Source organism: Somniosus microcephalus, chromosome 3 (assembly GCF_052327205.1).
Source record: "Somniosus microcephalus isolate GS21.2 chromosome 3, FLI_Smic_1.0, whole genome shotgun sequence".
Taxonomy (NCBI): Eukaryota; Metazoa; Chordata; class Chondrichthyes; order Squaliformes; family Somniosidae; genus Somniosus; species Somniosus microcephalus.
The window spans coordinates 286,407,073-286,430,209 of NC_140989.1; the positions used below are offsets into that span (position 1 = coordinate 286,407,073).

The window sequence follows — 23,137 nt, forward strand, 5'->3', positions numbered from 1 at the left end:
CCCCCCACCGATCGCGGTCTCTCCCCCCGCCGATCGCGGTCTCTCTCTCCCCCCGCCGATCCCAGTCTCTCTCTCCCTCCGCCGACCCCGGCCTCTCTCTCCCCCCGCCAATCCCAGTCTCTCTCTCCCTCCGCCGACCCCGGCCTCTCTCTCCCCCCGCCGATCCCGGCCTCTCTCTCCCCCCGCCGATCCCGGTCTCTCTCTCCCCCCGCCGATCCCGGCCTCTCTCTCCCCCCGCCGATCCCGGCCCCTCTCTCCCACCGCCAATCCCGGCCCCTCTCTCCCCCCGCTGATCCCGGCCTCTCTCTCCCCCCGCCGATCGCGGTCTCTCTCTCCCCCCGCCGATCCCTGTCTCTCTCTCCTCCCGCCAATCCCGGCCTCTCTCTCCCCCCACTGATCCCGGCCTCTCTCTCTCCCCCTCGCCGATCCTGGCCTCTCTCTCTCTCCCCCCGCTGATCCCGGCCTCTCTCTCTTCCCCCCCGCCGATCCCGGTCTCTCCCTCTCTCCCCTCGCCGATCCCAGTCTCTCTCCCCCGCCGATCCAGATGCAACAATAAAATCATAATGAGGTCCTGCCGTTCTGTTTGGCAGGACCTCCAACCTTGCCGGGTTTTTCGGTCGTTTTCAGGGCTATGAGGGAGGAAAGGAGTGAGGGAGCAGTTACAATGGAGCAGCTCCATTTCCCACTCCATGTGCCCCCAATCTGTGATTTTAACGCCGCGAGCTCTGGAGGTGGACGGGAGGGAGCCTTTAATAAATGGAAATCGGGGTCCCAGAACATAGATAGGACCCTGCTGAGTGGGGCGGCCTCTCTGGCCATGCTGCCTGGTGAACCCGTCAGGAAGCCAACTTTCCTTAGTGGGGCCTGGAGGAGCAGGAGTGCTTGGTCCTCCCCCGCCAGCTAACTGACCGGCATTCAACTGAGAAAACCTTGATACAAAAGTATGACAAAACATGCCAAGAGCAAAGAAAGGTTTTGTAGACAGGAACTATGTGCAGACATTGTTCAAATAACAGGAAAGGCAAATTAATAATTAGGAAGTTAATGCAAGATGGGGAGTCAGATGAAACTTTATTACTCAAATATTTGAGGAAGGGCCATTGCAGCAGACAGTATAAATGGATTCAAAAGACAAGTAAATGTCTTTCTAGAGAGTGGAAGGGTTGAAGCATTTGGTGAGACGATGGATAGGAGAGATTCAGGTCAATTAAAACAGGGACTTGTTGGGCCCCAAGAGCCTTTTCCGATTTTTAAGTCTCTATAATTTACAATAATTCGGTAGAGAACAAGAAATGTTTTAAAAGAAGTTGTCATGTACAGTAACAAATTATATTCCAAAGTAATAGTCTTAAATTTAAACAAAGCAAACTACATAGGTATGAGGGGCGAGTTTCTAAGGTAGATTGGGAAACTACATTAAAAGGTATGACGGTAGACAAGCAATGGCTAGCATTTAAAGAATTAATACATAATTTACAACAAATATACATTCCTTTAAGGCACAAAAGCCCCACAGGAAAAGTGGTCCAACCGTGGCTAACAAGAGAAGTTAAAGATAGGTTAGATCAAAGGAAGAGGCTTACAATGTTGCCAAAAAGAGTAGTAAGCCTGAGAATGGGGAGGATTTTAGAATTCAGCAAAGGAGGACCAAGAAATTGATAAAGGGAAAATAGAATGAGAGTAAACTAGCGAGAGACATAAAAACAGACAGTAAAAGCTTCGATAGGTATGTAAAAAGGAAAATATTAGCGAAAGTAAATGTGGGTCCCTTACAGGCTGAGACAGAAGAAATTATAATGGGGAATAAGGAAATGGCAAGGAAAATTAAACAAATACTTTGGGCTGGATTTTCATTGAGGAGGCGGGACTACAACTTTCGGGGTTGTAGTTCCCCATCTATTGCGTTGTAGCCAACCCACGCGATTTTGACTTGATTGACCTTGTTGAGCCCGCCCAGCGGGCTCAGCAGGTCAATTAAGGGCCACCCAGCAACAAGTGACGTCACAGATTGACATTTCATCTGTCAAGACCTTTTGACAGATGAAATATCAGCGTTTCACAGCTGTTTGAAGCTGTCAAACACTGACAATCTGTACTCCAAGTTAATTCCTTCCTCTCAGGCTGATTTAGAGATCTCTCTGGAACAGAAAGCTGAATGCTGCAATTTTTGACAGCTCGCGGCCATTCTGCTTTCTGTGCCGGTGAGATGAGGGACTCCCGAGACCTGAAGGAAGGCTGTAAAGGTAAGTAAAACTTCTTAAAACACTTTACACACACCAAACACACTTACCTCTGCACTCATGCACTCATCACTCACCTGAACACCGGACATCTCGATCCCTCCAAACCCTTCAGCCCGACGGCCCGCCTCGTTAACTTGCTGTGGTTTGGAGCCGTCGGGAATCCCACACTTCAAGAATGAAAATAGGGATTAGGCTAAAAACTGCCTGTTAACTACCTGTTAACAGGCAGTTAATTGGCACTAATCCCCTTCCCACCTCAGGGAGGCGGGTCCCAGTGCGGGTCGGGTACCCGCCTCCTTTGAAACTGGCATGGAGGCGGGATGGGTTCGTGCCCCCCCGGTTTCAGGATTTTAACCCCCCACACGCCTCCAAGGCCCAATGAAAATCCTGCCCTTTGTGTCTGTCTTCACGGAAGAAGACGCAAAAAACTTCCCAGAAATAGTGGACAACCAAGGGTCTAGCGAGAATGAGGAACTGAAAGAAATTAGTATTAGAAAAAAATAGTACTGGAGAAATTAATGGGACTGAAAGCCAATAAATCCCCTGGACCTGATGGCCTACATCCTAGGGTTTTGAAAGAGGTGGCTAGAGAGGCACTGGTTGTCATTTTCCAAAATTCCATATATTTTAGAATGGATCCCGCAGATTGGAAGGTAGCAAATGTAACCCCACTATGTAAGAAAGGAGGTAGAGAGAAAATGGGGAACTACAGACCAGTTAGTCTATTATCAGTAGTAGGGAAAATGCTAGAATCTATTATTAAGGACGTGGTAACAGGGCAATTAGAAAATAATAGGATTGGGCAGAGACAACACGGATTTCTGAAAGGGAAATCGCGTGTGACAAATCTGTTAGAGTTTTTTGAGGTGTAACTAGCAGAATAGATAAGGGGGAACCAGTGGATGTGGTGTATTTGGATGTTCAGAAGGCATTTGATAAGGTGCCACACAAGAGGTTATTAAACAAAATTAGGGCTAATGGGATTGGGGGTAATATACTAGCATGGATGGAGGATTCGTTAACGGACAGAAAACAGAGAGTAGGAATAAATGGGTCATTTTCAGGTTGGCAGGCTGTAACTGATGGGGTACCGCAAGGATCAGTGCTTGGGCCTCAGCTATTCACAATCTGTATCAATGATTTGGATGAGAGGACCAGGCTCGAAGGGCCAAATGGCTTACTCCTGCTCCTATTTCTTATGTTCTTATTCCTACCCACTCCTTTGCTGCTAGCTCTTCATAATCTCACCTCATTTTCTTCGAGATCTCTTGCAGTGGTATCTTCCGGTTAAGGGCCTGATGTGTCATGGCCAGTACAGCCATCCCCAGACACTCATTCTCTATTTCATGAAATTCATAATCATTTTTAGGATCTCGAACAGGTGCCAGACCTTTGATCAAATCATACTGTCCCTGGAAGAAGAAAATTGTAAGCTTCAATAAAAAAGAGAGCATAAATGCCTACATAATGGCACTGTTTATCAGAGTTACTCACTAACCTTTGTCAAGAACACGATCTCTGTCTTTTGCATTCACTTGCTTTTTGTCTGTATCTCTGTTCGCCTTTCTCTCTCTTTCCAAATATCTCTCTCTCTCTCTTTCTTTGCCTGTCTCTCTCTCTCTCTTTCTTTGCCTGTCTGTCTGTCTTTGTCTCTGCCTCTGCCTTTCTTTCTGTCTTTCTTTCTCTCTCTCTTTGTCTGTCTTTCTCTCTCTCTGTCTTTCTCTGTGTCTTTCTTTCTTTTTGTCTCTCTGTCTCTCTCTCTCTCTGTGTCTCTCTCGCTTTCTCTCTCTCTGTCTCTCTCTCTGTCTCTCTCTCTGTCTCTGTCTCTCTCTCTGTCTCTCTCTCTGTCTCTCTCTCTGTCTCTCTCTCTGTCTTTCTCAGTTCAGTTTTTCAGTTCAGTTCAAATGCTTTATTGGCATGAAAGTTTACAGAGAACCATATTGCCAAAGCTTACATAGCAAAAAGGTACAGTTTTCCAACATTCTGTAGGTGTCAATCGATTTGACATTTGTTGGGTATATACAATATTACTTTTAAACAATATTAATTTTAAACAGTCTTTCTACTTCATTTGGTACGTTCAATATTAATTTTAAACAGTCTTACTTTTAAACAGTCCTCAGGTTGTGACATGTTGTTACATATTTAGCCCCAAGGTATGGTCTGTCTCCTTCTCCTAGGACTAATCTCAATTTTGACAGATCATCCAATTCCTTGAAATCTGGGGTTGTTTGGCTTAGCTTGTTGAATAATATGTTTCTTGATGTGTTGAATTTTTCGCATTTTAGGAGGAAATGCATTTCTGTTTCAACCTCGCCAGCCAGACATTGATCGCATATTCTATTCTCTCTAGGCTGCCAGGATTTCTTGTATCTGCCTTTTTCAATTTCCAGTTGGTGGTCGCTTAGTCTGTACCTGGTGAGGGTCTGTCTCTGTTTTGTGTCTCTGATGGTCGTGAGGTAGTCTGCCAGTTTATATTCTCTTTTTAGGGCCCGGTAACATTCTAATCTGCTTTGGCTTTCGGTTATTTTGTTCCAATGTTCCAGGTAGGTTTCTTTGCATTTTTTAATGATTTGGTTCACTCGGATTGGTGTTTGGACGGCTGTGTTGGTCTGGGGCTGGTCAGGGTCCGGCTGAGTACTTAGTTTCAGTAGCAGCTGACTCAGGGGACTCTTTTCTGGGTTTAGCTCTTGGGTCTGAAAGGCTTTGAAATGAAGGGTGTCTGGGGAGCTAGATTTGAGGTGCTTTAGGAAGTTTAGTGCTCGTTTTTGGATGTTTATTATCAGTGGGTATCTGCCTAGTTCGGCTCTGCATGCATTTGTTGGCGTTTTTCTTTGGGTGCGAAGGATGCTTCGGCAGAATTCTGCATGTAGGGCTTCTATTGTGTGTTTTTCCCATTTAGTGTAGCTTTGGTGATTTAGCGGGCCCCATACTTCACTACTGTACAGTGCAATGGGCAGGATTATGCTGTCAAAAATTTTGAGCCAGATTTTGATTGGGATTTGGATGTTGTAGAATTTTCTTTTTATTGCATAGAGGGCTCTTTGGGCTTTTTCTTTTAGTGCATTCACTGCTATGCTGAAGCTCCCTGATGCTGTAATAGTTAGACCAAGGTAGGTGTAGCTCTCTCTCTCTCTCTCTCTCTCTCTCTCTCTCTCTCTCCCTCCCCCTCTCAATTCAATTCAATTCAAATCGCTTTATTGGCATGACAAGGTACATCTTATGTTGCCAAAGCATCGAAAAACATTTATGGTTGAACACATAAACACAGATCTATCCATACAGTGTATAAACAGATATATCCCTGAGTGTATAAATATACATTCATATAATTTGTATATACTCTTTTCTTAGATTTAGTGGTTGTCCCTCTGTTTATGGCAAGCTGTAACATAGTGTGCCGCTAAGGTTACACAATTTCTCTCTTCCCCTAGTAGGTATGGGAGTTTTTGGTCGTCATTCAAATTTCTGAATTCCGGGCATATTTTTGTGAATTTTGGGTAGAAATTCTCCCTTATGCCCTGATATTTTCTACAAGCTGTGAGGAAGTGCATCTCTGTCTCCACCACTCCCTGACTGCAGTGAGAGCATATCCTGTCCTCTCTTGGTAGCCGGGTCTGCCTGTGTCTACCTTTTTCGATGGCCAGGCTATGTTCACTAAGTCTGTACATTGTCAAGGTTTTTCTCAGTTTGCTATCCTTTACCGTGGTCAGGTAATCAGCCATGTTGTATTGTCTGTTTAGGGCCAAGTAGCAATTGAATTTGTTTTGGGTTTTTGTTGTTTCTGCCCAATATGACAGATATTTTTCCTTTTGCTTAGTGACGATTGTGTTGGGTCGAATTCTTTGTGTTACGCTGTCACTGTCCTGGGGCTGGTTATTGTTAGTAGTGTTAGTAGTGACTTCACTGAGTCCCAGGACTAGTTGACTGAGGGTATTCTTCTTTATGGTCCTCTCTTGGCATTTCAGGGCTTTGTAATGATAGCAGTGGGGGTTGCTCATTTTTAGGTGTTTCCAAAATTTGGTGGCTCTTTTTTGGATAGTGATTATTAATGGATATTGGCCTAGTTCTGCCCTGCATGCATTGTTTACGGTTTTCCTTTGAGTCCGGAGGATACTTTTACAGAATTCTGCATGTAGGATCTCAATTGGGTGTTTGTCCCATTTTGCAAATTCTTGTTGTGTTAGCGGTCCCCACACCTCACTGCCATAGAGTGCAATTGGTTCAATTACTGATTTAAAAATTTTGAGCCAAATGCCAATTGGGATTTCTATTTGGATTGATTTTTTAATGGCATAGAAAGCCCTTCTTGCTTTCTCTTTCAGTTCATTCACAGCCAGATGAAAATTTCCCATAGAACTGATTTTTAAGCCCAAGTATGTGTAGTTAGTGGTTTGTTCAATTTTAGTTGTTCCTAGTGTGAAATTTATTTTGGGTCCCTGATGTCTGGATCTTTGCTGGAACACAAGGACTTTGTTTTTTTGGGGGTTTATTGTCAGGGCCCAGGTCTGACAGAACGACTCCAGCAGATCCAGGTTCTGCTGTAGACCCTCCTTAGTTGGTGACAGCAGAACCAGGTCATCTGCATAGAGGAGGAATTTAACCTTTGATTCATATAGGGTGAGGCCGGGTGCTGTAGATTGTTCAAGTAGTTTTGCCAATTCATTTATGTAAATATTAAAGAGTGTCGGTGAGATGGGCGAGCGCTGCGTCACACCACGCCCCTGTGGGAAGTATTTTGTTTGTTTGTCTGTCTCCAATTTTAACTGCACATTTATTGTTTGTATACATTGATTTAATTACATCATATGTTTTTCCCCTACACCACTTTCGATAAGTTTCAGGAATAGACCATCGTGCCAGATGGAATCGAAAGCCTTCTGGAAATCTATAAAGCAGGCAAAAATTTTGCTTTTGTTTTGATGAACATGTTTGTCAATTAGGGTCTGTAGGGTGAAGATATGATCTGATGTTCTATAGTTTGGTAGGAATCCTCTCTCTCCCTCCCCTCTTGCTTGCTCTCTCTCTTTCTTTTTCTATGTCTCTCTCTCTGTCGGTCTGTTGCTCCCTGTCTCTGTCTCTCTGCCTGTCTCTCTCTTTCTCTGTGCCTGCCTCTGTCTTTCTTTCTTTTCGTCTCTTTCTTTGTCTCTCTCTCCCTTTGTCTTGCTTTCTCTCTCTCTCTCTCCCTCCCTCTCTCCCTCTCCCTCCCTCCCCCTCTCTCTCCCTCCCTCCCCCTCTCTCCCCCTCTCTCGGTCTGTTGCTCCCTGTCTCTGTCTCTCTGTCTGTCTCTCTCTCTGCCTGCCTCTGTCTTTCTTTTCATCTCTTTCTTTGTCTCTCTCTCTCTCTTTCTCTGTGTCTTGCTTTCTCTCTCTCTCTCTGTCTTTCTCCCTCCCCCTCCCCCTCTTGCTTGCTCTCTCTCTTTCTTTTTCTATGTCTCTCTCTCTGTCTGCCTGTTGCTCCCTGTCTCTGTCTCTCTCTCTCTCTCTGTGCCTGCCTCTCTGTCTTTCTTTTCGTCTCTTTCTTTGTCTCGCTCTCCCTTTGTCTTGCTTTCTCTCTTTCTGTCTCTCTCTCTTGCTTTCTCTCTCTCTCTCTCTCTCTCTGTCTTGCTTTCTCTCTCCCTCCCCCTCTCTCTCTCGCTCCCCCTCCCCCCTCCCCCTCTCCCGCCCCCTCTTCCCCCCCTCTTGCTTGCTCTCTTTCTTTTTCTATGTCTCTCTCTCTCTGTCTGTTGCTCCGTCTGTCTCTCTCTCTCTGCCTCTCTCTTTCTTTCTTTTCGTCTCTTTCTTTGTCTCTCTCGCTCCCTTTGTCTCTCTCTCTCCCTTTGTCTCTCTCTCTCTCTCTGTCTCTCTCTCGCTCTCTCCCTCTTCCCCTCCCTCTTTCCCTCCCCCTCTCTTGCTTGCTCTCTCTGTCTGTCTCTCTCTTTCTTTCTCTTCGTCTCTTTCTTTGTCTCTCTCCCTTTGTCTTGCTTTCCCTCTCTTTCTGTCTCTCTCTGTCTCTCTCTTTCTCACTGTCTTTCTTTCACTCTCTGTCTGTCTGAATGTCCCTCCCTCTCTCTTTCCCTCCCTCCCTCTCTTTCCCTCCCTCCCTCCCTCTCTCCCCCCCTCTTTCCCTCCCTCTCTCTTTCCCTCCCTCCCTCTTTCCTGGTCTCTCTCTTTCTCTGTCTGTCTTGCTTTCGCACTCACTCTCTCCCGCACTCACTCTCTCCCGCACTGTCTATCTTTGTCTCTCTCTCTCGCTCTCTGTCTATCTTTGTCTCTCTCTCTCTCGCTCTCTGTCTATCTTTGTCTCTCTCTCTCTGTCTGAGCTGGTAGAATATAAATGGAGGCCCAGAGAAACCAAATGGAGAAAATCTCTTGAGGGCCACAGGTGGTCCCTGGTCCAGATGAGATCATGTTTATGCTGCTGTTGGATGAAGCCACATTCTTTAGCCACTGGCAGGGGAAGCAGCTGAAACAATCACAACCATCCCACCATGCCAGAGAAGCAAAAGGCAGCGATCAGCCCAAAAACAAAAATCAGTCATAATTTTAATAATAAACAGAGCAATCTATAAATTCTTAAACATTTGTGATCTAATATTCAACAGAATATTCCCAGCACATACAGGTTGAGCTGTCATACAGAAGATTATTGTGAATTGGCAATATTCTAATTTCAGTACCAAGCAGTCAAGCTCGTGGACAGGAATCAGTCTGAGTTTAAAAATTATTGGGACTAAACAATGACTTGCAAGATTGATGTTTCTATGCATCAAATCAAGAAGATAGCTGCAAAGTAAGTACACTCTTCAGCAGTGCACCCAGCTGAGTAAACTGGCCGGTGTTCGTCACCTTAAACCGCATGTACAAGCATTACATAATTCAGGGTATTTCATATTTCTCTGTTCAGCAATATAAGAATTATAGCTGCACATGAAGTTTACTGAAGAGTTCAAATCAATTACAAATTAAACGGAAGTTTCTTGAGGCTAGGAACCTGCTGAATTTGATAAATCCCTATACTGTATCAAAAACTTTGTTTTTTAAAATCCTACCTGAGCAAATAAATATTCCAGGGAACTCGCATCCAAAAGAGGAGTTCCGTTTTCTGTACTTTTGGGATCATTGCTATTTTTCTGCTTTCGTACAGGAGAATATCTCCAGACAAGTTGTTCGTTTTCATTGGATCCGTGCCAGTTTCCAAAGAAGAACCTGCAAAAACAGAGTATTGTTGGCACTGGACGTCAGTCAATGTGGCAATAGCGGCGGAGAGCAATGGATATAATAGACATACAATCATACAGGCAATAGTGGCGGACAGCATTTGATGCAGTGCTATGAGCTATTTAGTACTCGATTTTATTCTCACAGCTCCACAAGTACTCAGTCTTGGCTGTGGCATCAATGGGAAGACACTAAGCAGAGTCCCGGCACTTGTCTACAAGGAGATTTTCTTGTTTTAAAATAACATAGGTAGCATAACAACAGGCTCAATTCCACAATGAGCAGTGTATTTACCAACTGAGGCATCCGGGGAGCTGAGACACCTTTCCTTCAAGTAGATCGATTTCACCATTACTTGAGATTTGGAAAGGAAACAGTGACTCAAAAGACATCATTTTCAAAGTACTATGAACAGGTGACTCATATTGGGCAAGAGTGCGGATCATCCTTTATTAGCTCACATCAGTAGCCATTCTACACAGTGAGTGCTGGAAAGCTGTTTGAACATTGGTTGCACAATGGCTGGGCCTAATCCTGTCCTCAACTGAGGTGTACTTTCCATCAGGGGTCCATTGATAACAATCAGGAGAGCAGGAACCTAGCCAGAAAAACGAGTCCAGAACAATCTACGCCAAACGTAGCCTCCCCCAACAGCTACCCTGGCTGAGATCAGCTAGCTTAGTCAAGACTGGGGATTGAACTTAGTGTTTTTCTTATCTGTATGATCAGTGCCACACTGGTCAGTGCACCTACCTACAGAACCATCAAGAAAAGTTATTAAATACTATAAAATTTAGAGTCATAACGGCACAGAAGGAGGCCATTCGGCCCATCGAGCCCGTGCCGGCTCTCTGTGGAGCAATCCAGTCAGCACCATTCCCCTGCTCTATCCCCACAGCCCTGCAAGTTTATTTCCCTCAAGTGCCTATCCAGTCTCCCCTTGAAAACATCGAGTGTCTCCGCTGCCACCACTTCCGTCGGCAGTGAATTCCAGGTCATCACCACTCACTGTGTAAAAAAGTTTTTCCTCACATCCCCCCTGTATCTCTTGCCCAAAACCTTAAATCTGTGTCCCCTAGTCCTTGTACCATCAACTAGTGGGAACAGCCTTTCCCCATCTAGCCTATCCAAACCCGTCATAATATTGTACACCTCTATCAAATCACCCCTCAACCTCCTTTGCTCTAATGAAAACAAATCCATCTTCTCCAACCTGTCCTTATAGCTAAGATCCCCCATCCCCGGAACCATTCTGGTAAATCTCCTCTGCACCCTCTCACGGGCCTTCACATTCTTCCTAAAGTGTGGTGACCAGAACTGGATGCAATACTCCAGTTGTGGCCTAACCAGTGCTTTACAAAGGTTCAGCATAACTTCGCTACTTTTGTACTCAATACCTCTATTTATGAAACCCAATATCCCATATGCTTTGTTAACCGCTCTCTCAATATGTCCTGCCACCTTCAGGGACCTATGCACATTAACTCCCAGGTCCATCTGTCCCTGCACACTCTTTAAAACTGTGCCATTAAGTGTATATTGCCTCTCCCTGTTCCTTCTGACAAAATCTCCTCACACTTCTCTGTATTAAATTCCATCTGCCACTTGTCTGCCCATTCTATGTCCTGTTGCAGTCGATTAATATTATCATCACTGATTGCCACACCCCCAAGTTTGGTGTCATCAGCAAATTTAGAAATTCTACTTTGTATTCCAATATCCAGGTCATTTATTTATATCAAAAAGCAGTGGCCCCAGCACTGACCCTTGGGGAACACCAATGTCTACCATCCTCCTGTCTGAAAAACAGCCATTTACCACAACTCGCTGTTTTCTGTCCTTAAGCCAATTCCTTATCCAAGCTGCCACTGACCCACCTATTCCGTGAGCCTCAATTTTGTTAACCAGCCTTCCATGTGGTACTTTGTCAAACGCCTTCCAAAAATCCATTTAATCAAACATAGTCAGATAATGGAAGGAACGTCAACAGTTACATATCTTAACAAGAAGCCTGTACAAGGCTGACGCAATAGCAAATATCTCAAGTCTGGGTCTTCCTGATAAGCAGACGCAGCCTCAAATGTTTGCATCAAATTAGTGCTTACGCAATCCATTTATACCAAAACCACTGTACACTGCCTGTATCTATAAATCAGCCGAAAAGAAACCAGCAAAACAGAAAGGAAAAACAGAAAAAGCTGGAAATACACAGCAGGACAATCAACATCTGTAAAAGAGAAAAATTAGGTTTTGGGTGTGTACCCTCCGTGTTCTGATGAAAAGAGCACACCCGAAATGTCATAACTTGTCTTTGCGCTTTGCAACTACTGACTGAGCTGCTGTACATTTCCAACTTTTTCAGTTTGTACTTTAAAAATAAACCAACTCTTGTGTGTCAATAATAGCCCGCTGACTCAAACGGAATAAACAGACCTAGGAAGCTTTAAATTGTTGATTACATTGGAGGCAAAGTGACGTGTGTACAGGAGGATCGAGGCACTGCAACATGAAGTGTGTAACTCAGCATCTATCCCCCTTCCCGCTAACCCCACCATGTTCTGCTGATCTCACCCATGCCACTATGGAGAGGCAGCAAGAAGGGCAGGAGCCGCCTTGTATGGCAGGGTCGTGCCCAGGATCATCTCATGCCTCTCCTAGTTATCACTTTCAAACAATATTGGTGGAGGTCTGGGAGCAGGTTGCTCAATCTAATGCACAGGTGGTGCCTGATGAAAATGGGACAGAGCGGTGAAAATATACTCTCCATGAAATTAGAAATACAGATTACCAATATCTTAATTTTTATATACTGAAAAATTAAAGTAACAAAATGCAAGCTTGCTGTACTTTAAAAAAGATTGATGCACAATATATGTATATTACTCAAATGCTAAGATGAATATTGCACCCAATCTATTCTGAAGCCACTGCACTTCACGACTTATAGCGCCTGTTGTTTGTCCTGTGCCATAACTTATCCAATCCCCTAACCATAAACCGCTGCTGAGAACACTAACTGCAAAGGTTCCCCTTTCATACTGCAGGCAGGAGTTTTGTGTGATTTTGTTTAGAACAGCCAATTTCTTTTTGCCTGACTCAGTTGACTATTTATAGAATGGCAGCATCAGACAAATGCATAGAAACCAGCTGCTTTTCCTCAAGGAATTAACAGAGGTTATGTAATTATTTACATGATGATTTCCAGTTGAACAAAGACACACACACCTGCATATACAGGCACAAAGTTAAACAGTTCCTAGTAAGGTGATGGCCTGGATGTTAACAGAGGCGGGGCAAGTAGGCAGGGGAGTGGAGTTTCGGACTAGAAACCCGGGTTTTCCCACATGCTGTGGAGTTTTAACTGATTGACAACTTGGCTTCCAGTCGGGCGGGGAGGACTCCAGAGCAGCCCACAGGAGCAGGTAGGGCCGATCCACAATCCTTTTGGGGAGGGGGGGGGGGCGAGATCCGATACCGGGTGGTTCCGATCCCGGTGGGAGGGGGGGTCTGATCCCCTACCCCAGGGAGGGTCCAGTTCCCGACCCCAGGGGTCTATATATGGGGGGGGGGGTGGGGTCTGATGAGGAGGAGCTTGGGGGGAGTCGGGGGGAACCACTCCTGCTCCTCATGGCTCACAAGCAGTTCTGTAAAGGCACTTACCTTCTCCCTGAAGCTGTCCTCGCCTCCCTTCGGCTGCCGGGTTTCCCGAGGCCTGGGAAACCTGGCCGGCCACTGTTAAACCTGCAAAGCAGCCTCATTCAAATATTTAAATTGCCAACCTGCCTTCTGGGAGCGGGTTGGCTGCCCCTCCCTTGTCCCGCCTCCATTAAACCCAGATGTGGACGGGTTGGAGCCGGGTTTCAGAGTTAAAATTTTTTAACATCTGACCTGACTCAAACCCACCCGTTTTGTGGGTTAAAATTCACCCCAATATTCTCCCTCATACTTTTCCACTTTCTCCCCTCATTTCCTGAACTCTGGGATTGGGGGGGGGGGTGGGTGCCAGCAGCTCTCTGGTATTCCAGTGCACATTCTTCACATGCTAGTTTAGATAGTGGCTGAAATCTACTAACCCAGCCCAGATTCGGGATCAAACCCAAGACCTGCTTGGTCTGTGTGGCTCAGTTCCACTGTGGACAATGAATTTACTCACTGACTATCAGGGGAATCCGAGATGGAATTTTTATGTTTTTATAGAAAATGCTGCTAAAATGTTAAAGCTCTGCTGTAAAAAAAACCTCAAGTTTCCAGGGACTATTTAGTGAACAGATAAAACAGAGCAAGTATAAAAAGATAATAATGGAACCACACTCTGAAAAGACGTGCATGAAAGAATAGGCCTCTTAATAGCAATTTGAAACTACTCAGTATTCAGATTTTACAGAAGGGTTACAACAGACTGTAAATTCTCATTTTTATAATTAAAACTAGTAGATCTCTCATGACATTGCTCACAATAAGACAAAGGATACACTGTTTCATAAGGACAACAATATTGTACCAGGTAATATACAATCTATTACTCTACTCCTAAGGTACAGCATTTAAAGGCCGCAAGGTCTAATTACTGTAATTTAGTTAAAGCAATAGATTTACCTTTGCTGTACACTGAACTATTTTATATACCTCTAAAAGATCGTCTCTCAGACAACTCCTTACCAGGCTGAAAAGATCAAGTATCTCCAGTCTTTCCTCGCAACTTAGACCCTTGACATTCAGGATCAGTCTTACAGCTCTTATCTGCACTGCCTCCAGCACTTGTCTCCCTTGTTTCTCGATGACCAGAACTAGGCACAGTACTCAAAGTGCAGCGTGACCAGAGCAGTTTACATCGCCACTTCGTTTGACTTACATTCTGCTGTTTTGGCTCGCTACTTCAATGTTCTATTGTTTTGGCTCGCTACTTCAATGTTCTATTGACTTTGTTCATTGCTGCTCTGCACTGGTTCAACATCAAGTCTAATAAAACTCCTTGATCTCTCTCATTTCATCTTTAGCTACTCTAACACCATTCATGGAATACATAAGTTGCCCATTTCTTCTTCCTGGGTGCAGTACTTTACATTTGTCTATAATAAATTTAACCTTTTAAATTAATTTTTAGTTCACTTACATATTCTATCCAACACATTCCATAATTTCAGAGTTGGATTCTCTGAATCCACTGCCTCTTCCAGCTTGGTATCATCACTTTGCATTGAGTTTCTGAATCCTAGTTATTGATATGAATTAAAAACAATAGCTGTCTCAACACTGCGCTCTGGGGTACTCCACGCAGTACTCTTCCCCCCCGCGCCCCCCTCAACTCCACCCCCCCATCCCAAAATAACTCCTCCAACAAGTCCATATTATTTTGCACCCTTCAGTCAATTTTCTAACCTTTCCCAGAATTTACTCTGGATCCCCACAACTTTGAGCTTAACTTTTATATGTAACTTTGCCAAATGTCTTTTGGAAATCTAGGTACATCAGCGCATTGTAGGTTTCTCACAGGACACTTGGGTTGTCACTTCCTCAAAAGAAGTTAAGGAGGCTGCTTGGGCAGGATCTTCCTTTTGTGAAGCCATGCTGACTGCTGCTTACAAGATTATTGTCTACAGTTATTCCTGATAATTGCATCTATATTACATGGAATTAAAGAAAGACTAATGGCTCTGTAGTTGCCTGTGTCTGTTTTGTCCACCTTTCTGACTTTTTTTTTTAAATGGCAGTTTTTTAAGATGGCTTTGCATCTGTAACAAAGTGATATCTTGAAATGTGATGCAAAATGATTCGTTGATTTTATAATTCCTAATCAAGTTGCATCTGTTATTAATTTCATTTTTATTTATGGTTTTGTAGTTTTCTCTTTCCTCTCCTGAAGGTGTGGACTCATACTCAGGTATTATTTAATGGATGCCCGTCACCATCAAGTATTCACGAAAGTGGCCATTCTTCAAGTGTGATCCGAGACAGCGAGTGTCAGTAGGCTATATGACTGTCGAGGACATTGTAAAACCAGTTGTAAAGCCGAGTTGCTGTAAGAAACAGCTTCTCTTCCATAGTGACTCCAGCAATTACTCTCTGCACTGTGGCAGCATACAGCTATTCAGATCTTTACAGAATCCACTCATGGCCACCTCGATGGGAATGTTGTTGCATCATCTGGCAACACTGTGACTGATGTGCCACTCAATTCTGAAGGTGAGCCCTGTGGAGGGAGCTCCACTGGGGATTTCTCCCAAAGCTCTTCATTGTAATGCGACATCAGTAAACATATGATACAAGAGTTGCAGTGAAAATAAAATTCTGATATATCTATCTTGGAACAAAAGCAAAATACTGCGGATGCTGGAAATCTGAAATAAAAACAGAAAACACTGGAAATACTCAGGTCAGCCAGCATCTGTGGAGAGATGCGGCCTGACCTGCTGAGTATTTCCAGCATTTTCTGTATCTATCTTAGAAGTTTACTATTGTATAATTCTAGTTGCTGTTCACATCGTCAAATAATGATTTGTATCCTGTTGTTAGTTACATAAAATTGTTATGTCTGACAGGTGAGTAAGATGAACAAGACAGAAATGTTAAGGACAATAATCACAGTAATATCAACAAAACAGATAGAAGAGTAATTGGAGGTTAAATGTGACAGCAGGAATAACCACCAAGGTGCATGCAGGACTTCTTGATCCAGCCCAAGGAGGATCCCTACAATGGTTTGTAATAGAAAATACCATTGCACAATGCCTTGTATTCTGCCTCATAAATTTCAGAGTGTTGTGTATTTTGAATGTGTATTAGAATTGTCCCACATGGGATACCGTAGTGGTGATTTGCAATGCACTATGGGAAATGTAGTGCATTGAGTGAAGAAGCACATTGTAAATAAAATAGCCGTTAACTAAACTCTCCACCCCGGAGTCCTTCTTATAATTGTTATATAGGTAAGGGTATAAAACCCCTTGAGACACAACAAAACTGGTGACGAGGACGATGGACTTGCGCATCACTTTGCACTGGAATCGGTGATGTTTAAAGTAAGAAGTTCCTGTCTTTTCTTAATGGCGTGCCCGCAGTTTAGTGCTGATGCAATCGCCTCGTAAAGGTGGCGGTTCGTGTGTTACACAAATAAGAAGGGGGAGAGTAACGATACAGGGAAACGAAGTGGAGGAAAAGGACGGTAAAAATAAAAAAAAAGTGGAGGAAAAGGACTGTAAAGAAAAAAAGATAACAAAATGGCTATGCTAACCGGAGCGTTTGGACCATGTGATGAAACGGCGGAGCAATGGAGTGTTTATACAGAGCGTTTCGGATTTTTCGTGACTGCAAATGGCATTAAAGAGGACGTGAAAGTGGCGACGTTCCTCAGTGTGATCGGAGCAAAAACATTTGGCTTGTTACGGAGTTTGATGCACTCGGATAAGCCCGGCGCTAAGACATATCATCAGATTGTGGAAGTTTTGGAAACACATTTCGCACCCAAGCCGCTGCTGATTGCCGAGAGGTTCAGGTTTCACAAACGAAACCAAGGGGAGGGTGAGTCCATAGCCGAATATGTTGCAGTGCTAAAGAAGCTAACTGAGCATTGTGAGTTTGGTGAAACTCTAAATGACACTGTCCGTGATAGGTTTGTGTGTGGATTAAGATGTGAAGCAACACAGAAGCGCTTGCTCACGACTGACAAACTGACGCTTAAATCAGCAGTGGAGCTCGCTGTGTCTATGGAGTTAGCAGCTAAAGATGCACAGCTGTTGGGGGCTGCAACAAGGGTGCACAGGGTAGCAGCTACACCGGATAAGCATGCAAGGGGCGCCAGAGAGTGTTACAGATGTGGAAGGTCAGGTCATCAGCCATCTGACTGCTGGTGTAAAGACCTGACCTGTCGGAAATGTGAAAAGAAAGGACACATTGAACGTGTGTGTAAAGGGCAAAGCAAACAATCCTACACAGAGACACACAAAAACAAACAAGGAAACACATCCAACTGGCATTTTAAAAAGAAAAACCTACACATGGTGAAACAAGAACAGGAAGACAGTGACACAGACTCTGATGGGGAGCTGAATCTCCATGTGGATAGAAAGAGGGGGAGGGAGCTACAAGAAATGAAACTAGCCTAATTATAAACAAAACAGGAAAAGATCATAGGAAAGAATAAAGTAAGGGAGGACATTGATGGCAAGGGAATAAATAGAGTTATAGAACAGGAGTCTAAAAAGGTAGTTAAACATAAAGTGAGAGGAAATCCTATTAAAAATGAGTTAAACTGTACAGCAATGCACACAGTGTCCGTAATAAAACAGGGGAGCTGGGGGCAATCATGCGTTGCGAGGAAACACATAGTAAGGATTACAGAAAAATCATGACTGGGAATTAAACATTGCAGGGTGTAACATATTTAGAAAAGAGAGAAGTTAAAAGGGGAGGTGGAGTAGCTGTATTAATTAGGGATAACATAATGGCAGTAGAAAAAAGTGATGCAGTTATCAGCAAGACAAAAATAGAATCTATATGGATAGAGATAAAATATAATAAAGGATCAATCACACTAATTGGTGTAGTCTATAGACCACCTAATAGTGGAAGGGAGGTGGAGGAAGAAGTATGCTGACAAATTAGGGAAATGAGTAAAAAACATAGAATAATAATCATGGGGGATTTCAACCACCCCGATATTAATTGGACAGAAGAGGTAGGTAACGGGGATAAGGGAATGGAGTTCCTACAATGTGTACAGGACTCCTTCCTAACCCAATATGTAAAAAAAAGCCCAACATGGGAGGATTCGCTATTGGATCTGGTAATGGGGACTGAACCAGAGCAGATAACAGAAGTAAAAAAGTCAGGGAACATCTAGGCAATATTGACCATAATATAATATGCTTTAAGATGATAATTGAGAAGGACATAAGTATGATGAAAACCAGGGTAATAGATTGGAGAAAAGTTGATTTTGAGGGGCTAGGAATAGAACTTGGGAAAATAAATTGGGTAACAATATTGGCAAACAACGATGTAGAGCAGCAATGGGAAACATTGGTGTTCAACAGATTGCAGGAACAATATATTCCACTAAACACTAATGAGACTCCATGGATGAATAAAGCCATAAGGGAACAATTGAGGGTAAGGAAAGAGGCATACATTAAGTACATAGAGAGCAGAGGAGTGCATTATAAGGAAGAATACAAAGAGATTAGGAGAGAAGTCAAAAAAAATTAGGAAGGCAAAGAGAAACTATGAAATTCAATTATCAAGGAACATAAAACAAAATAGTGAAATAGTTTACAGGCACATCAATTAAAAAAAGAAAGGTTGGGATGGGACTAGGGCCATTAAGAGAGAGACAGAATAATACCACAGGTAATGATAGAGATTTCAGAAATATTAAATAATTATGTTGCTTCAGTATTTACTAGGGAGATAGAACAGGTGAACATTACATTGGATGCTGAGATTAGTATTGAGATAAGTGCATTTAAAATAAAAAGGGGATATATAAAAAAAACTAAGCAAACTCAAAGAGGATTAAACCCCTGGTCCGGAGGGATTGCATCCCCGCATTTTAAAAGAATCTGGGGAAGAGATAGCAGAGGCATTACGACACATATAAAAAGGTGTAGTGCCAGAGGACTGGTGGATAGCTAACATAATACCTATATTTAAGAAGGGGGATAGAACATGTCCAGGGAATTATAGATCAGTCAGCTTAACATCGGTGGTAGGAAAAATAATGGAATCCCTGCTAAAGGAGAAAATAGAAGAACATCTAGAAACCAAAAACATAGTAATGAATAGTCAGCATGGATTTCAAAAGGGAAAGTCTTGCTTAACCAACCTCATTGAATTTTTTGAAGAGGTAACAGAGAGTGTAGACAATGGTGATGTAATTTATCCAGATTTTCAAAAGGCCTTCGATAAGGTACCCCAACAGTTAGCACTGTTGCTTCACAGCGCCAGGGACCCGGGTTCGAATCCGGCCTCGGGTGACTGTCTGTGTGGAGTTTGCACATTCTCCCCGTGTTTGCGTGGGTTTCCTCCGGGTGCTCCGGTTTCCTCCCACAGTCCAAAGATGTGCGGGTTAGGTTGATTGGCTATGATAAATTGACCCTTAGTGTTAGGGGGATTATATACGTGGGGTTACGGGGATAGGGTGGGATATGTGTTGGTGTAGGGGTTACGGGGATTGGGTGGGATATGTGTCGGTGCAGGCTCGATGGGCCGAAATGGCCTCTATCTGCACTGTGGGGTTTCTGTGATTCTGTGATTCTGTGTTAACGGTGAATGGAGGCTCATCAGGCTATGGAGTCACTCCACTACTAGAGGGAATACCGGTCAAAATGGAGCTGGATACGGGGGCCGCTGTCTCCTTGATTTCAGAGAAGCTATTCAAAGAAAAACTGAACCACCTATCACTGACGCTGGCCAAGCTCATCTTAAAGACCTACACTGGGGAAACAGTCCCAATGCTGGGTAAGACGGATGTCAAGGTGGAGCTTAATGGACAAACCGTGATGCTGCCAGTTTGCGTGGTCAAGGGTGACTATCCATCCCTGATGGGCAGACCATGGTTGGAGAAAATTCATCTGGATTGGAAAAAAGTGAATGCGGTGTCAGTCGAAGAGGCGGGGCTAGCGGCAGTGCTGACAAAGCATGCGGCTGTCTTTGACGGAGAATTGGAGAGTATGAAGGGGATTACGGTCAAACTCAAGGTGAAGCCTGACAGCCAGCCACGATTCCTGAAGGCCAGGAACGTTCCCTACGCCCTCAGACCAAAGGTGGAGGCTGACCTGGAGCGTCTGGTCAAGATAGGGGTCCTGGTGCCGGTTTCGCACAGTGAGTGGGCCATGCCCGTGGTACCAGTGATGAAGAGTGACGGCGCGGTTCGCTTATGTGGAGATTTCAAAGTAACAGTGAATCCTGCGCTCTCAGCTGAACAGTACCCCCTCCCCATCATTGAAGATCTTTTCGCGGGTCTAGCAGGCGGTCAGAAGTTTAGCAAGATTGATCTATGCCAAGCCTACTTGCAGATGCATGTAGAAGAGGACTCACAGAAGTACCTCACCATCACCACCCACAAGGGCCTCTACAGGTACTGCCGCCTACCCTTTGGTATAATGTCAGCACCAGCATTGTTTCAGCAGGCTATGGACCAGATCTTAAGCGGCATTCCAGGGGTACAATGTTATCTCGACGATATCCTTGTCACAGGAAAGGACGCCGATGAGCATCTGCAGAACCTGACGAAGACACTGGGAAGAGTTGAAGAATATGGCTTACGCATTCGCAAGGACAAATGCGAATTTTTCAAGCCATCAGTGGAGTACCTAGGCCATGTCATCGACGCAGACGGCCTACACACAGCACCGTCGAAAGTGAAAGCCATTGCCGACGTTCCTGCACCTACAAATGTCGGCCAGCTGCGGTCATTCTTAGGTCTCCTGAACTATTACGGAAAGTTTATTCCACAGCTGGCATCACTGTTGAAGCCATTACATGAGTTGCTGTGTCAGGGCAAGGCCTGGGCGAAGCAGGTGCAGAGACAGGGCGGGCGGGGGTGGGGGGTGGTTAGTAGGGGAGGAAGGAATAGAAAGAACACTTCTATTCCTTCCTCCCCTACTAACCGCCCCCCGTCTCTGCGCCTGCTTAATATCTGTTACATCTCCAGCTTTTTCCAGTTCTGATGAAGGGTCCCAGACCAGAAACGTTAACTCTATTTCTCTCTCCACGGATGCTGCCTGGCCTGCTGAGTATTTCCAGCATTTTCTGTTGTTATCACAGGAATACCCTCCCTGGCAGCGTGTAGGATGCAGCGCTGGGCGCTGATGTTAAGCGCTCACAATTACAACATCAAGTGCCGGAGGTCAGCAGCACATGGCAATGCGGACGGATTGTCAAGACTTCCGCTGCCTGTGCCCTCTGAAGGCTGTGAGCAGAAGATTTTCTACTTTGACATGGTGAGCAATGCCCCTGTCACAGCCCAGCAGGTCAAGAAAGAGACCAGAGTGGACCCTACGCTATCCAAGGTGCTGGATCGGGTGATGCGAGGAGACTGATCACGGGTGTCAGACGCACCACCTGAGCTCCTACCTTACCTGTCAAGAGGGAAGGAGTTGTCTGTCACGTCAGGATGCCTCCTTTGGAGCATGCGAGTGATCATTCCACCAAAGCTGCGGAAACATGTCCTCAACGAGCTGCACTCAGGACATTGTGGTATTGTCCGGATGAAGGAGCTGGCACGAAGCTACTTCTGGTGGCCCGGTCTGGATCATGAAATTGAAGTTGAAGCAAAATCATGCCCATCATGCGAGACAACCAGGGATACGCCAAGAGCAGCGCCACTGCATCCATGGGAATGGCCGGCGACACCGTGGCAACGGATCCATCTGGACTTCGCGGGACCAGTGGAAGGAGCGATGTTCCTGGTCGCGGTGGACTCCCATTCCAAATGGCCGGAGGTTGCAGTAATGTCCACTACCACTACGGAGAAAACCATCGAGACTCAGAGAGATGTTCGGGCGATTTGGTTTGCCGGAGCAGATCGTAACCGACAATGGAACACAGTTCACATCCCAGGAGATGGAGGAGTTCCTCAAGAGCAATGGAATCCAGCACACGTTCTCCACGCCTTATCATCCATCCACGAGTGGATTGGCGGAGAGATTTGTCAGAACGCTGAAACGCGCGTTGAAAGCGGCAAGAAGTGATGCTCCTCTAAAGCAGCACCTGAATGCTTTCTTGCTGAAATACCGAAACACGCCTCATGCTACGACTGGAGCACCTTCTGCTTACGTACTCATGGGAAGGCAGCTACGGACACGCCTTGACCTGCTGAGGCCAACATCCACAGTAGCAGTGGTGCAGGCCAATCAGCAGGATCAAGTCAGCAGACGAGCTCAGAGGTCCAAAGAACGACAGTTTGTGATGGGGGGGGGCAAAGTCCTCGCGCATAACTACACCACCCCGGAGCGGTGGGTCCCGGCTACGGTCATTCAAAAGACGGGCCCCGTTTCATACCGAGTCCGCACCGGAGACGACCGAACATGGAGACAGCATGTAGGCCAGTTACTGCCAAGACAGTCGCCACAGGTAACCCAAGAAACAGAGGATCAAGGACCTGCTGGGGGCTCCAGCAGGGACTGGTCGTCCGACCCTGAGACGGTGGCACCATCCACTCTTGTGCCATCGAGGGAGGAAGCCACGCCTGCAGGGTCATGGGAGAGCCAGCCAGAGCCTGCTCCTGAGACTAGGCGTTACCCCCAAAGAGAAAGGCAGCCTCCAGAGCGCCTTAGTTACAGTTAGTGCTAACCGGTGTGCACGGGGCAGAATAATCCCCAGGGTTAGCGGAGTCTAGAGGCAGTCTACCCTCTCTTCCAAAGTTATAGTCATTTTCAGTTATTCTGTTTTGTGGACATTCTATTTTAAGGGGGAGGAAATATGTTGTGTATTTTGAATGTGTATTAGAATTGTCCCACATGGGATACCGTAGTGGTGATTTGCAATGCACTATGGGAAATGTCGTGCATTGAGTGAAGAAGCACATTGTAAATAAAATGGCCATTAACTAAACTCTCCCCCCCGGAGTCCTTCTTAATTGTTATATAGGTAATAAGGGTATAAAACCCCTTGAGACACAACACAGAGGAAAAACATTTTCCCTTACCTGCAGCAGCATGGTGTTTAGACATTTTATTAATTTGGCTTAAAAATCCA

At 44.9% G+C, this 23,137-nt stretch overlaps 1 protein-coding gene across 3 annotated transcripts in view; it reads right to left on the bottom strand.

Moving 5' to 3' along the window:
- jak1 (Janus kinase 1) overlaps positions 1-23,137 on the bottom strand; it is a 175,067-nt gene that overhangs the window by 89,750 nt on the left and 62,180 nt on the right. For all 3 annotated transcript variants that reach the window (XM_085982698.1, XM_085982699.1, XM_085982700.1), the window contains exons 4-5: positions 9,274-9,430; positions 3,492-3,655 (exon numbers count right to left, since the gene is read on the bottom strand). In XM_085982698.1, coding sequence (XP_085838824.1) covers positions 3,492-3,655; positions 9,274-9,430 — 321 coding nt within the window. The remainder of the gene's footprint in view (positions 1-3,491; positions 3,656-9,273; positions 9,431-23,137) is intronic.